The sequence below is a fragment of the Buceros rhinoceros genome, unplaced genomic scaffold (genome assembly GCF_000710305.1).
Source record: "Buceros rhinoceros silvestris isolate BGI_N320 unplaced genomic scaffold, ASM71030v1 scaffold26625, whole genome shotgun sequence".
NCBI lineage: Eukaryota > Metazoa > Chordata > Aves > Bucerotiformes > Bucerotidae > Buceros > Buceros rhinoceros.
In genome coordinates this window covers 11,349-27,104 of record NW_010411564.1, presented here as the reverse complement: position 1 = coordinate 27,104, position 15,756 = coordinate 11,349, and the positions used below count along the sequence as shown (strand labels likewise).

The window sequence follows — 15,756 nt, the reverse complement described above, 5'->3', positions numbered from 1 at the left end:
GAAAATGAGTTTCAACAATAAGAAAAGGTTTCCCAAACTGACACACTTGAAAAGCAGCAGCAAAAGCCCTTGTTTTAATTATAATTTATTCTAAATTTACAATTTAATTTTTCAACCGTTCTTCCAGTTTAATTATTTTCTCCAGCACTTAGAAGGATTCATGCAAATCTTTTAACACAGGACACATACCAGCTGTTGTAACTTACCATGCTAGTGGGAGTATCTTCCAGGACTGCGTCTTTTATTTTGAAAACAGGCTCAGTAAAGCTTTTGGATAGGCCATCTGTCTTTCCATGCTCCTGGTCACTTCTGCAAGAAATGGCTGCATCGTCCGCCAATGTTTTCTCTTTAGCAATTTCTGATCCAAAATCCAATTTTTCTGTTGAGAAAAGAGTACAAAGCCCATCTACTTTGCCTTTACACTCACGGTCTGTGGTGATACCAGCAACCTGTGACTTCATAAGCAAACCATTTATCAGCTCCTCTAACTTGCTTGTACTTTGATCTCCAGGTGAGATTTGAAAAATCTCCAGAAGTTCAGAAGTACTAAGTTTTGGAACAAGAGTTTTCACATCTGTTTCACTCTTCCTTTCATGCGGATCAGCCATCTTTTGCTTGCAGGATTCCTGCTTCAGAATATCACGAAGAAGATCAGGACTTCTGCAATCGGGCCAAAGCAATGAAAGAGCATCACTGTCCTCTGGTTCTGTACATGGCGTGGCAACCACTAATGCAGTTCTAACAGCACTGCTTGTCTGCTTGAGATTGGACCCACTAGATGTGTTGCACCCAAGCTGGGTGCTTCTAACCATTGTAAGTAAATTTTGCATTAAAATTTTGGTATCAGAATAAGTTAGAGGTTCACCGTCCTGCTTGCAGTGAACATGTCCCATTTTCATTTTCCTTTGTAATATAGTCCTCAGGTCTTCCATTAGTGAGTCAGACATTTCTGGCGAAATACATTCCTTTACTCGAAAAGCTTCGCAGGGTCCAATTTCCTTGTGCAATGACTCCATGGGCATTTGGTTTTTAAAACTATTTCCAAAGGAAGAAGTCTCACTGACCATGAAATTTTCTTCCTTTGTGTTTTTTAGTATCTCGTGTTCTTTCTGGGCACCAAAATTCCAGTCAGTCCCTATGCTGCCCAGAATTGCAGAATCAGTGACATGAGTATGACTCACAGAAGGTAGCACTTCACCCCCATCCCCTAATTCTCTGGCATCCTCAACACTTCCTACAGCATCTGGTTTTACTGGGGAAAATTGACTATCATTGCTGCTCTTGTTTTCTGAAAAGTCTTTAAGAACATTGTCAGTATTTTGACAGATAACTCGTCCTTTTTCATTAGTTGTGCTAAATTCCTTTGGTTTCACTGTATCAGCTGCAAAAGAGTAAGCGTTAAATTCACTTGAATGCACTTCTGTATTCATCAGAAAATCTTTTTCATTCACTATATTCTTTTTCCCTCCTTCTCTGTCCTCAAACCAACAGGATTCAATTTTATCGAATTCTGAATGGCCACCTTCTTTCATGTCTGTTGTATATTGTTTGAAAGAAGCTGAAATGTTAAAATGCCTCTGAATTTCATCTGACTTTACACCACCTTCGACGTCAGGCAAAGCTTGACCAACATTTACTTTTTCTTTACTTGAAACAGGATTTTCTCTATCAGCTTTAATTACTGATGCATCAAAGATTTCCCCAAGACTTTCCATCCGAATGGGACTTTTACTTAGTCCCATGGTATCACATTCCTCCGTAATATTTACTCTATTTTTATTTTCTCTAAGAATTTCAAAACCTTTTCCTATTTGATCATGCTTCCAACTGGTGTCCAGGTGTAACTGGTCACTAAGTGAACTACCACGATCACTCACGTAAGGCTTATTCATAAGGAATTTTTTGTCCATTTGGGATGAACTTCCCTTTAGTTGTTCAATAGCTCCCACATCATTTAATCTTTTTTCCTCCGTGAATACCGCTTCTCTCTGTCTTTGCCCATGATTTGAATGTAACATTGACATGGTACTACTGTTCATGTTCGTGCTATCAATAAAGTAATCCGACAGAAGCAAATTTGTCCAAGTACTTTCATCATCATCAGTAGCTTGCTCTCTAATTAGGAAGGGTGTTACACTAACATCGGATGTCACAGTATTATCAAGAAGCTGAGAACTTGGAACCTCAAGCCATGTTTTACTATTTTCTTCACTCTTACAGGATGTCCATTTAGCATCAACAGTATTTTCAGACTTGATAGGCTCAGTAGTATCTTGTGACATGTGTTTACTTTTGATACAAGTCCCATACTCATCTTCTGGTTTTTGCTGTCTGCCTTCTTCACTTGTACATGTAAGACCAATGTATCTTTCCTCAGAAATGTCTGATGCAGATTCATATTTTCCTGAGGATAGTTTGCCATTTTCCTGGTTAGACTGGAACTGCAAAGTATTTTCTGTCTTGTGGTCTAAAGAATAGCAACAGTCATTAATATTCTGATTATTTTCATTGCTGTTTTCTATGTCTCCTACGGAAATTAACAGCTGGTCACCTTTTTTTATACCCTGATGATGTGAATAAAAAATATCCATTTCTTCACCACTGTCAGAATCAGTATCAGAGTCATCATAACCACCATAATCCTCTTCATAATCTTCCTCCTCCTGTGTACTTTCAGATTCATCCTCATAGGAATCACTTTCTGCTTTCATTTCATCTTCCTCGGCTCTCTCTTGTACTTCTGCTTCATACATCTTCCATAAAGAACTAAGGCCTCCCTCCTTTCTTCCTTCACTCTCCAGAGTAACTGGTAACTTCTGCTCCTTCTCTCCAAAGTTTCCTGTTCTTTCCTTTTCCTCCTCAAGGATTCCTTCCATAGTTTCAGGACTTGCAGAATCTATATTTACACTCTCAGGTGGTCCTGCCAGATTTACTTGGGCATTCTCTCCAGCATTAGTTGCAAGTTCTTGAAAAGAGCTAGTCTCTTCTCTCAGGGTTATTAGACCACCTTTCTCTTCTAGAAAACTTAACGGGACTGATGTTCCAAACAATTCTGGCTCTGGTGTATCGTTATCCCCCAATGGCAAGGTATCAAAACCACCATCACCTTGAGGAGCGTCATAGGAATCATCACCACCAATTTGGGGAGTATCATAGACATCACTGTCATCATCATCAGCCAGAGGTGTTTCGTAGGCACCACTGTCATCATCATCAGACTGAGAGCTGTCATCTTCAGAGGCTACCTCACCACATTCATGTTTCAAGCAGTTACTTTCAAACTGTGGGATGCTGTCACTTTCTACTGAAGAGTCAGAACTACTGCCACACGGCAATAACTTGCTGAATGTAAGATTGCTTTCTTCTTCTGTTAGCCTTTGTGCTACACTGTCACTGTTCCCCACAAGTGGTCCATCATGTATAACAGTATTACCATCCAATGAAGGACTGCAGAGCATATCTCCACCATCTTCTAGATGCAGCTTACTCCACAAATCAGTATAATCCTCCAAGGATGGCCTGCCACACACATGAAGACAGTCCTCTAGGGATGGCCTCTTAGGTACATCAGCACGGTCCTGTAGAGGTTGCTCACTATATTTGTTATCTTCAAACTGCAGTGTGTCACCCAACTGACTAATGAATTCTTCTGTAAGTCTATATTCAGTACCTACACTAACGGATGAACCAAGACTTGTGTGAAAATCAGCTTGTTTGCTGTTATCCAGTACCATTCTGCTATTGTCAGATGTGTCAGTGTGATGCCCGTATTCTGTACACCTTTCCAGCTCTCTCCAGGTTTCATTATCTGACAAATCTTTCACACTCAAGGAATTTTGCAAGGTTTTATTGTTCCTGTTTTCATTACCCAGACTGTCTACCATATAAATCTCTTCTGCCTCTGTTTCTGAGATAAGATTTGGATCTGAATAATTTGGAAGATATCCTTCAATGTTTCCTGAACCTGCCTTCTGACTGTTATGCTTACACAGTTCTGTCCACTCAGAAGCCATTGGAGGACCTCTGAGTGCACTTCCGTTCACTGAATTTTGAGTACTACTAAGTACACTTCTGAGTTCTGTAGTGTTAGTTAACATCTCTTGCGTATATTCTAATTGCCCAGAATCAACAGCATTGCAAACATCTTGGCTACATGCATGGAGATCTTCTCCCTGTAAAAATATGGAATTCCCACAATCTTCAAACTGATTGAATTTTGCATTACTAGAAGTATTCTCAGCATCTGAAAGATCACACTGATCACTTCCTGTGACATCATCAAAGTGGACTCTGCCAGCCAACTTTAGGTTAACTCTTTTGGGGCTTACATATTTGTCATTAAACTCCATTTCTGATGCATCAGCATTGTAGGCAGCACCATCACCATTCAGCAACATATTGATGGCTTCCTGCAGTTTTCCATCATATAATAAAAGTCTTTCTCCAGTGTTTGCATCCATATAACTATTTACCATCAGATAAGACATGAATAATTTCTTAGCTTGATCAAAATTATGACATACGGGGGCTTCTGTGCCAGAATTTTCATGTTCCTCTTCACATTCACGAGATACAGATGGCAGGAATTCATACGTCAATAACCATTTTGCAGCATTTTTACAAGGTGACACTAATTCCTCTACGCTGGGCATTTTATCTGGTAAAACCACACTGGTCAAAACAGAAAGAGTATTGATGTCTATTACCCCTGATTGTGCAGCCTTTTCTAGACTGACTATTTCACACGTTTCTGGAATGTAAAGCGCAGCTATTTTCTGTCTATCATTTAGTATTTTGAATGCCAGCTCATTTGTTATCATCTCTTGGTGTAAAGAAGTTGATATGGGGAATATTTCACCAGTGTAAGGCCAAATTAGTCCAACAAAGCCTCTCTGTGCTTCTAATACCAACAGTGCACTGGTAGATGATATTAAATTGCATTGTACAGCTTCATCAATAGTCAAACGTTGTCCTGAATTTGGACAAAGGATTCCACCAGTCTGAACCTGATGTGTGAGGATACCACAAGCAGTGTCGTGATCTATCATTCCTTGTCTCAAGGCCTCTTCCACAGTCATTCGGCATCCTGAGTCAGGGTCAATTATACCTCCAGACATTAACTGAGCACCCAGCAGTCTGAACATTGTTTCCCGGTCAATGAGTCCTTCATGGGCTGCCCTTAGAATACTTATCTTCCTTCCACATTTGAATGTGATTCTACCTTTTTCTTGTGGTTTCACAGGTAGGAGTCTTAACCCTGTTTCTTCATGTATTATGCTTCTATGAACCATCTGTTCAAGGGAAACCTTCTCAGCACAGTTGGGGTCTATGAGATCTTTACATGTGTCTTGTCTTTCCAGAAGCTTTGTATATAATGTTGGAGAAATCAGGTTTCTCTGGAAAGCATTCTGCATGGTCAGGTTTTCTCCAGTAGATGGCAAAATCAAGTGCCCACTTGAGAGCTGATTCTCAAGAATTTTAATAGCCAAAGGTTCTGAAATTAGACCTTGTTCTAAAGCTGATACAGCTGGAAGATTTGATAATGATGATTGTGAAATAAGGTTCTTTGCATTACTTAATTCCTGCAACTTCAATAGAGTCTGCTCATCAATTAAGGCATGAGCTTTAGCTTCTTCCAAACCATAACATACTCCTAATTCTGGAGAAATTATTCCGGAAAGAATCAGCTGATTCTCAAGCAATCTAATTCCAGTGTCATAGTCAATAAAACCTTTTAAAATAGACTGAAAGACTGAAAGGACTTCTCCAGTCGTTTGGTCAAAGACACCAGCAATGACTTTATTCACCTAAAAAGGAACATAAAAGAAAAGCTATCACTATTTTCAGACTGCGTATTTTACATTTTCTTCTGATTTTGAATGCATTGTAAGCATAAAAACATGTACTTACCAGGCCTGGAGGAATGCTGTGAATGTTAGCAGCTCAAATGCGCAAGTGATCTATGTCAGTCATTCAACAGCACACGATGTGATAAAAGATTTAAAATCAACATGCATCTGTGAATTGAAAACCTATGCTTTGCATACATAAATAGGGTTAGTGAAAGACAATAGAAGAAATGATTGCAGAGTAAGCAAATAGAATATATACCTGAAAGGCAAATTTTCATGCTCTAAATGTCTGTGAAAGGTTAGAGTATTTGGAAACAGTATGTGATTGAAAACAACCATGCTATTCATGTTTACAGCATACAGCACTTCTGTATATACACAACAATATGGAATCAGATACTCTAGCACCAAATACTGCATTTAGTTTGCATGGAAAGCATGAAGTCAGTTTGGCAACGTTATTTGAACTAATTACGCAGACACCACCTCTATATGTATATGAGAACGCTCATTTGTAACATAAATTTTACAATTCCATATTTAAGATTAACAGACGTCCATTAACATATATATCTGTAGTGTCTCAGAGCTGAACACATTATGTGCTCCCAATTTCATATCCAGATAAATTTGAAGAAAAACTGAAAGTAGATGTTTTCTAGGACATTTCTGATATATGGGAGAGATTAACGTGTTATTTCATGGTGCAACTTCTGCAGCAGAAACACAGACTTATCTAGCAGTCGAAGAATGGCTTTAAGAGAAAAGTTAAGAGATGAATGATTTGTTTATCTTTCTTCATGCAAGGCACACATCATTAAGACTCTTCACAAAAAAAAACCCCAATCTGATGAGCACAAGGTTCATATGCACAAGTAAGGTCACACACAGTATTCCACAGCAAATACACAAAACCTTCAGTCAATTAAATCTCAAGTTCCTTTACACACTGTTAATAGCGGCTGCTTCTTTTATTGATCATGTGTGGTTCCAAAACCATGCAGTAAATCTCAAAAATGAACTGTAAGTTTCAATCTTGTTACCTTTTCTTCCATCTTTCCATCTCCCAGATACTGTGCTTCCTGCAGCTGCTTCAAAGCTTCTTTGGATAGCAAGCTGTAGCTCTCCTGGAGAGATTTGACTTGCTTTTCCATTTCATTTCTCTCTTCATCTGTCATTCTATTAAGAAAAAAAGAAAAATTAGAATAAGGAGATCTCCAAGAAATTTGTATCCTGCAGGGAGTGATCTGCTTACCTTAAAAAAGGGTGGGAAATTAGTAAAAGTAGTCTGAAAAAAGATAATTACAAGGATGTTCAAAGAAAGATATGATCTGCTTGTAGACATTCAGGAGAAGAAGCTACATTAATCTAGAATTTATGTTGAATTACCACTAAAGCATTTAATATTTGCATGTGCCTTTGTCTACTGATTACCAGTCAAGATGGGTAACGCAGCAAGAAGTCATGAGATCTCTCAGCAACTTAACATCTCACACAGTCTGATTTCAGACACAGATGAAACAAACTTGTGACATATAGTTCAAGCACTAATTTGTTGGTTATTTTTACTTCAAATGAAAATTACTATCTAATGTTTTTTTGAACTGCCCTGAGGTACATAAAACTTGAGGAATTCTTGAAATAAACAAAGCTGCATCAAGCTTTCCCATGTAGGAAGACAAAATCGTAAGACTAAAGAAAAAACCCACCATATGTGGACATAAAATGTAATTAGAACTGTAAGATGAAGGTATGAATTTTTTTAAGCAAAGAGTGTGCATTGATTTAATTAATTTATATTGTTTCAAAAAAAATAGCATACTTGTCACTGTGCTTAGCTAAAAATGACTGAGTAGTCTGCAGAGCTTCAGCTATTTGTTCTTTCTTGGCTGACATTTCATCCAGGGAAATCTGAAAAATAAACAACCTTGTTCAAGACTTAACTATACACATATATAAAAAGAAAAAAAACCCACCCCATAGTATTTCTACCTGGGACTACATTCAATAGTAAAAGAAACTGATTTTTTTTCTTGAAATACTCTCTGTTCTTACAGTGGTATTACTCACTATGGAATTGTATCACTTACATATGGGTAAGTCATTATGCTATGCCTTTTGGTTAAATAAGCTGTTTGTATTAGAAACCTATTCGGTGAGAGAAAGAGCATTTATTTTAAAATGTTATTTGTTTGAAAATTAACCCATCATTTAAACTCACTTATTCTAGTTGGCACAGTTTAAAGCAGCTTTATAAAGGTACTTGTACAATGGCCGTGTTCAAGAAGTTGCTCACCAAGATGCGAGGGAACAACTTTTTAAAAAAAAAACACACCGGAAGGCCACAAACCTTCATGAAATTCAGTGACAAAAACAAATGCAATAACAGACACTTGGAAAAAATTAATTACTCACTAATATCCTCCCTGCTATCATTTCTAAGCTAACCCTACTACAGCACTTCTGGCAGAGGAACTTACGAGAACTTAATCTCTTAACTTTTCTGAGAAACAGCCTGCAATCTCTTCAGAGAAAAGGACTCATTTTGGATAAGCAAAGGCAAAGTATCAAAGGGGAGTCTAGGGCTTCACTAGCAAGATACATTCAGTATCAGTGCTGAGAACTCCAGCAAGTTTTTGGGCCCTGCATTCACCTGGGTCTGGACGCAACTAATTTTGTCTCTGTGTGCATCACATCAAAGGGCCTGAACAAGGTCTTGAGCAGTCTCCCTTTGCAATCACTGCCAGTGAGCCACAATGCCACCACTTAGACAGAAACCAAGGGAACAAGCACTGCCTGCTCTATGCAGGAAGAAAACAGGAGCAGGCTGAGGCAGCAAATGTGGCATAAGCTCGACTTTGCTTAGGGAACTGGCACTGCTGTAGCACGCTGTCACTATTGGCACCAGCTTTTCCACCCACTCCACAGCTGCACCCCACAGCAACCCCAAGCCACCATGTAAAATGTACTTCAGCTAACATTAACTGTCAAATCACTAGTCTATAGGTTTCTACAAAACTTGTCAAGGTATCTGTGCTAGTCAGTGGAGGCACAAAACCAGGCACCTACAAAACTAGGTGCCACTACCTCACCGGCCTGTTTCACAAGAGAATGAAATACCCTCAGCAAATGTCTGTCTCCCACAGGCTGGAGGAAGCTGAGGTGGCCAACTCCCAGGTCCCTTGCTGAGGGCTCAGGCTGGATGGGGAAGATGCCAGTTATAGTTCCCATGGTAAGCTGAGATGCTCTAAGGAGTGCTAGCCCAACACGGACAAAGGTTTGGACTGTTGTCTCCACACTGTTGTCATTAACACTGTTTTTGCAAATCCTGATTCTACCTATTAGCGATTTACCCATCAATATGCTCAATTCAATCAAGCTTACTTCCTCCTATAGATAGGAGAAACTCAGTAGCAGAACTAACACTGCTCCTCCCTGACTAAGCAGCACCCTGGGATCACTGACCATCGGGACTGCAGAACTGCTGACCTCTCCAACAGCAAACTTGATTTATGCATGTTCTGGTCCAGTAGCTAACCAGCCACCAGCATGCAAGACCAAAATAAAAAACACAAGGACAGGCTGCCAGGAGAGTCAAAATCATGTCTGCATGACCATACAACCAGACCTGTACTGAGGGACATGGACAAGACACCACTCCATGTTGCTGCTGCTCAGTGTGCAGGTAGACCTTGACCTACTGAAATCTTTTTAGCTGTTACTAAGTTACTCTGTGGGACAAGAAATGTATGGTCAGAGTAACAACTGTACGCAACAATGTACCTGTTAAACACAAAGGTGGCAAGAAGAGCCAATGCAGGAGCCTGTGGACTAGTGTGGTAATAAAGAGGGCTCAGTCAACACCTGCTGTATTCTCTTAAGACAGCAGTTTCACCTATCCCGTAAGAGGAATCCTCAAAATAACTCCGTAAAAGGAAATAAGAACCCTGGCTCTCTGACCCTTCCTGCCAACTCTGTCCCTCCTGGTGACAGGGTAGAAGTTACCAGACGTATTCACAAACTATTTCAGGACAAAGGGGCAGACCTGTGAAGTGCTGTCCTGCCAGGAGGCACCGCCCCTCTACAAAGGCTCAGTTACGGTCTGCAGGATCTAGTTTCTCTAAACTGACATTTTGCAGTGTCAGAATACGCCTGTAAAAAAGCAGCATGCACTTCCTCCTGAGTAACATGCTTGTGTCCCTAAACACTGATGTTCATTTACCCAACTCTTCCCAACAACTGTGAAATTACACCTTTAGTAAAATGTGGACTGTGATTTGGAGAACAAAAAAAAAGTTTTTATGGAGTATTTTGTCATTCAAAGGACATCTGTGTACCTGCTGCTTAGGCAAATCTGTCTTTTCAGCCTTTTCTCCTTCTTCTCTACTGAGTGTCTTGCTGAGGTTTGACACCCATTTCAGTAAATCCTCAGCTTTTTCAACATGTTCCTTCTTTTCTTCTTCCATTGACTTCTGAAGAGCACCGTGAATTGTGAAAAACATGTAAATGTAGATTTTTTGAATATTTAACATTAATGTCCATAGAAACACAATTCTAACACAATGTCAGTTATTATCACATAAACATAAAGTGTCTTTTTATTTATTACCACATGCATTACTATGACGCTTTGATGTAGGAACAAAAAATGCCACATGATTATAGCCATTAACAAAATAATTCCTAAAATGATTTGTAACTATGATTACGATGCTTATTCATACACACATCCATTCATTATAAAATGATTGGTAATAAGAAAAAGCATAGCTTCCCAGCCATTACTCAGCAGATAAAATCTAAACAATAGTTACATGTAAAGTATCTTTGAATTGCTGCCTTTGCATTACCCTCAGGTGTGGATATATACAGCCAGCATATCCGTTATTTTGCAATCTATACACATGGATTACTAAATTACAATTATGAAGAATACACTGTTTTTACAGAAACAAGAACAATAAAAGTAAAACACTGAGACGTTTAATCTTTTTCTGCACAAGAAAATATATTCCTTTTATAGTAGTATAGCCTGTTAGTAGCCTGAAATTTATCAATACTTAGAAAACACACTTAAGCTCTTTCATGTATCACAAGTAAAAATGAAGACATTTTATTTCAATGGAATTTTTAAAAATTTTATACATAATAGGAATTAATTTATGATGCGAGTCCATTAAAATTAATTAAATACCAGTGTGAGAAAAATTACCTATACATATGTGTTTACTGGACTGCAGGTTTAATCCTTGTACAGTTTATTGCCACTTTTGTAAAATAAATGATATCTGCAAACTGATTTGTAATATTAAATGAAGTATCAGATCACAAGAAACACTGCACTGTATTCATTTGCAAAACGGGCAATGCCTTTCTGTTTTAAAAATAAGAATTTGATTCTTGTCTCACCTAGATCTACCCATTTTGCACTAATGTTAACTTCATTTCCGTATAACTTCTGATTTACACTACCTACACGTAGATAATATCAGACAAGGCCTTCAGGTAAAGGCTGAACAGAGAGTCTGCATTTTGAAATGATGAATCTGCCCAAGTTTAACTATAAATTTCAGTTTTGTAACAAGTAATATCTAATTCCAGTTTTAGTGGTTTATACTAGTCAGTGGTTTGGACTAATTAGTTTTGCAGCAACTCATTACATTAGAAAACACCATTTATGATTTTCCACAAAAATCATCATAGATCTTTTCCTTGACTTGAATGAATTTTGAAGCGGGCTCCAAAATGAATGCCAATATCTTTGTTCTATTATGAATTATAGTAAAGACTGGAAATGCCTGTTTTCATGGGCTGAGCTGCTTCTAACAACCGCAGCCCGGTGTGGCAATCAAAAACAGCTTTCTCTAAAGCTTCTTTGTAGGTTAACTTCTTCTTCGTTTTGGGGCATGTTAAAACTTTACCATACAGTTTTTCATCTTTCATCTTTGTAGCTGTGACAGCATCAATAATACCATTCTTAATTGCATCTTCCATTGTTAATCTGGAATGAGTCTTTGGATCTATTAACCCACCAGTCAAAAACTGATATTCCAGGCAGCGCATGCCCATTTCTTTGTCTATGACATTCAAATGCATAGCTTCAACAGCTGACATAACTATGTTCCTTACAGGGTGAATGATCCCAGTAAAGATCAGCTCACACTGCTGGATTTGCTTGGCACAAGCATCGTCAATTAACTCCCTTTGCAAAGCTTCTGAAACACTGTACTTTTTCCCAGTAAATGGATCGATTATGCCTCCTGTACTAACCTGAGCTTCAAGGCATCGGAGTGCAGTAACCCTATCTATCAAATTTTTGCGTGAGGCTTTTAAGACTGGAATTCTTTCATTGGTTTCAGAAAGCCAGAAGCCTGCAACAGGACTGTTTAAATCTTTATTTGGCCGTGAACTGCTAACTAAAATGTCACCAAACTCATTGGCTGGGATTACACCCTCCTTGTATTTATTGACTAATGCTCTGCCAATTCTACCCTCATCTAAGGTCTCATCGATATTAAACTGCACACCTGTTTTAAGATCTGTAAGCAAAAGAAAAGAATTCCCATCAGAGTCAAAACACGTTGACTCCTTCCAATCAAATTCCTGTTTTGAAAGCTCAAGATATGTAGCTTTATCAACACAGGTTTTTTGATAAGCCTCATACGAAGTCATTTCAGCTCCTGTTCTGACATCTACTACAGAAATCTTATGACTTTTCTCTGCTGATGGGCTGCTTATTTGCCTTTCACCAACTGGAAGCAGAAAACATTTGCTGCTTACACTGAACAGACACATCTTCAGCAAGTCACAATAGTACATAGCTTTCCTGGTATTTGGATTGTGAAAACATTTTGCATTACTAGAAGGTTCATGCAAAAATTTTAAAATTGTGTTATTAAGCAAGCCAAGCTGCACAGCTGTTTCTGGAGGTACACGAACACTTCTTACAGGATCTATGACTCCCCCACTGGCAATTTGAGCCTCAAGGATATTTTTACCTTTTTGTCTTTCTAAGAGTCGAGCTTCCATAGCCTGATACACAGACATCACTTTCCCAGAAGTGCAATAGCCCAGAACAGCTTTCTCTGCCTCAAGCAGTCTACTCTTGAATTCATCATCTGCAAGTCCCCTAACAACCGAATCATCCACAGAGAATTTCTGACCGCTTGTGGGATCAATGATGAAGCCAGTAGCTGCTTGGGCCTCTAAAAATGCTAAGGCCAATGCTTTTCCTATGATTCCCCTCTTTGCTGCTAAAGCAAAAGAAATTATCTCTTTGCTGGATTCAAGATATAGCCCAGCTACAGCTGTAGGTTTAGCTAAATATTTTTCAAGACTTTTCTGAACCTCATCAATAGTTTTCTGTCCTGAACGGAGCTGCTCAACCGTCAGCCTATCTAAAAGTTTAACTTCGGTCAACTGTCTGGCAGTTACATCATGTCGGAGACCTTGAAATTTAATATCATCATATTCCTCTGTAAAATATTCCAACTGAGTAGCATCATCAACAGTTTTCAAAATTTCTTCCCCTAAGAACAAGCTCATCTTTGCAAAGTCTTCTTTCCTAAACCTTTCAGATGTTTTGTATCCCTCAAACATTCTCTCTTCATTACCAAGAGTCTTGTCATTTTCTTGGTTTAGTGTCGTGACTTCAACGTGCATGTCACACTGCTTGTTCTTCACTATCTGTAAACAGGAATTTTTTGACAGTGAGAAATATATCTGCAGAACTATGCTGTACATAATTCACTCCTAAATCCACCACCGGAGAAATAAAAGGGAGAATGTGAATGTAGGTCAGAAAGGAGAGCATTGGAGAGCAAAGAAATACAGAGAGTGATAATTTTAAAGTGCATTTGCTATCTCAGGTATTTATTCAATAACAGGAATATGACTAGACTGAGCAAACATAACTGTTATTTCTCACTATATGAACTTAGTGCTGTTAATCAAAGCTTATTTTGACCAATAATTATACAATGGTGTATGTGAATTCTTATTTCCAACACAAACTTTTAAAATCATGAGTTTTAGATATTTACAAACCTTCTACAAAGGTCTAATGAAAAGCTTTTTGTGTTATGTAGAAATGAATGGGTTCCCTGCACTAAGGTAAGAACATAAGAAACATTAGAGAGAATACAGAATGGTGGTAATGCATAACTGAAACCAAACAAACTAATAAAAAAATAGAATAGTAAAAACCAGCACTAGGAAGGCAAACCCTCACAAAACGCAGCGTGTACCTCCAAAGGATGCAGTTTTATCACTCCTAATCCGTGCTTCATGTCTTCTCCGTGTCTAATAGTTTGTCTGGAACTATGTAGGTTCCTGTTTCTCAATTTGTCCCGTTCAGAGACAAATTTGTCCCGTTCAGAGATTTGGTTTCCTTTATCAAAAGTTATCTGGAACTGTGTACTTGTTTGAGAAACAAACTCCGTAAAAGACTGTGGGCTTCCACCTTCTTCTAGTGACTGGTTTACTCTTGACATCTGGAACTGCACCTCTCTCGGTACTGTATCATCAGCACTCACATACAAGGTATTTCCTTCTATTTGATCAGATTTAAAAGCTGATCTCTCCCGTTTCTGCCTTAACAAAGGTGAACTAGGTTTTGCCTGTGGAAGAAACTGTTCAAATTCTCCAGCTGTAGTGTCTGTCTGGTAATTGAAATCATTCCCTCTTCTCTCACAGCTCAATTTAAATCCAGAATCTTGGAGTTTATTATTTTGCTGAACTTCATTCTGAAACAAAACAAACCTGTGTTCACCCTCCTTGACCTGCAGGTCCATTTTCTGTTTCAAGCTCTCAACCACGCGTTTCTGCACTTCCAGTTCTTCCTCTAGCTTCCTGCACTTCTGGTGATAGTCCATTTCAGTCTGCTTCCCTTGCTGTAGTTGTTCATGACATTTTTTAAGCCTTTCTTGTAGATCTTCCATTTGTATCTTGTACAACATGATGTTTTCCTCAGCCATATGCTTTTCCTGTTGAAGAGCAACACATTCTAGTTTTATACCAGAAATGTCCTTTTCTGTGATGCTATGGGATTCCAGTAATTTTTCAACTTTCTTCCTAAACTCCTCGGCAGAGTGTTTAAATTTAATGGATTCTTCCTGAAACAGAATCATCTTCTTGTGTGCCATTTGTTCATCCAGAGTCTTCTGATGGAGTTCATCCTGTAATTTTTTCAATTTACTACCTAGCTCTTGTATATGGGCGTGTTGTAGTTGTATCTTCTGTTCACTCATTCTCTTTTCCATAGTTAGAGCATTCATTTGGGCATTTAGATTTTTAACCTCCCAGTCAATGGTTAGGGTGGAAGCACTTTGCTTATCACATTTTTGTTTATATTCACTAGCTAAGTCTTTTGTTTTTGCTAGATCAACTTCTAGGCTTTTGATTTTACATATGAATTCTTGCTCAATTATTGTTTGCTTGTGCAATTGTTCATTTGTTGTACGCAGTTGCTCTTTGAAACCATCTGCTAGGGCTTTTAATGCATCATTTTTCCTCTGAATACTTTGTTTTTCCAAAGCAATCTTCTCTGATTCAGATTTAATTTGTTTCATCTGTAGTTTTGTTTCAGTATTCCATTGATCAAGGTCCTCTACCTTTCGTTTCAACGTTTCTGACACCTGATTACTTTTGGCTAATTCATTCTTCAGCATCTGAATTTCCTGCTGGTTTTCTTTCTCTACTTTTGTTTTTTGACGCAACTGTTCTTGAATTTTCTTATATTGATCTTGAAGATTATTTGCTTCTCCTTTGCATGACTGTGTTCTATGTTCAGCCGCGAGCTTTTCTTTTTGAAGAGTACTGATTTGTGAATTTAAATGTTTGATAGTGATTTCAGTTTTTGTCTGTGATCTAGTTAATTCCTCTAATTCTCTTTTTAGCTGTGTCT

General features: G+C 38.4%; 1 protein-coding gene across 1 annotated transcript in view; it reads right to left on the bottom strand.

Annotated features, from left to right (window-relative positions):
- LOC104493394 (dystonin-like) overlaps positions 1-15,756 on the bottom strand; it is a gene marked incomplete at its 5' end in the record, with an annotated part of 44,813 nt that overhangs the window by 17,786 nt on the left and 11,271 nt on the right. Inside the window, 4 exons of the mRNA XM_010136063.1 lie at positions 207-5,807; positions 6,896-7,031; positions 7,675-7,763; positions 10,190-10,324. Coding sequence (XP_010134365.1) covers positions 207-5,807; positions 6,896-7,031; positions 7,675-7,763; positions 10,190-10,324 — 5,961 coding nt within the window. The remainder of the gene's footprint in view (positions 1-206; positions 5,808-6,895; positions 7,032-7,674; positions 7,764-10,189; positions 10,325-15,756) is intronic.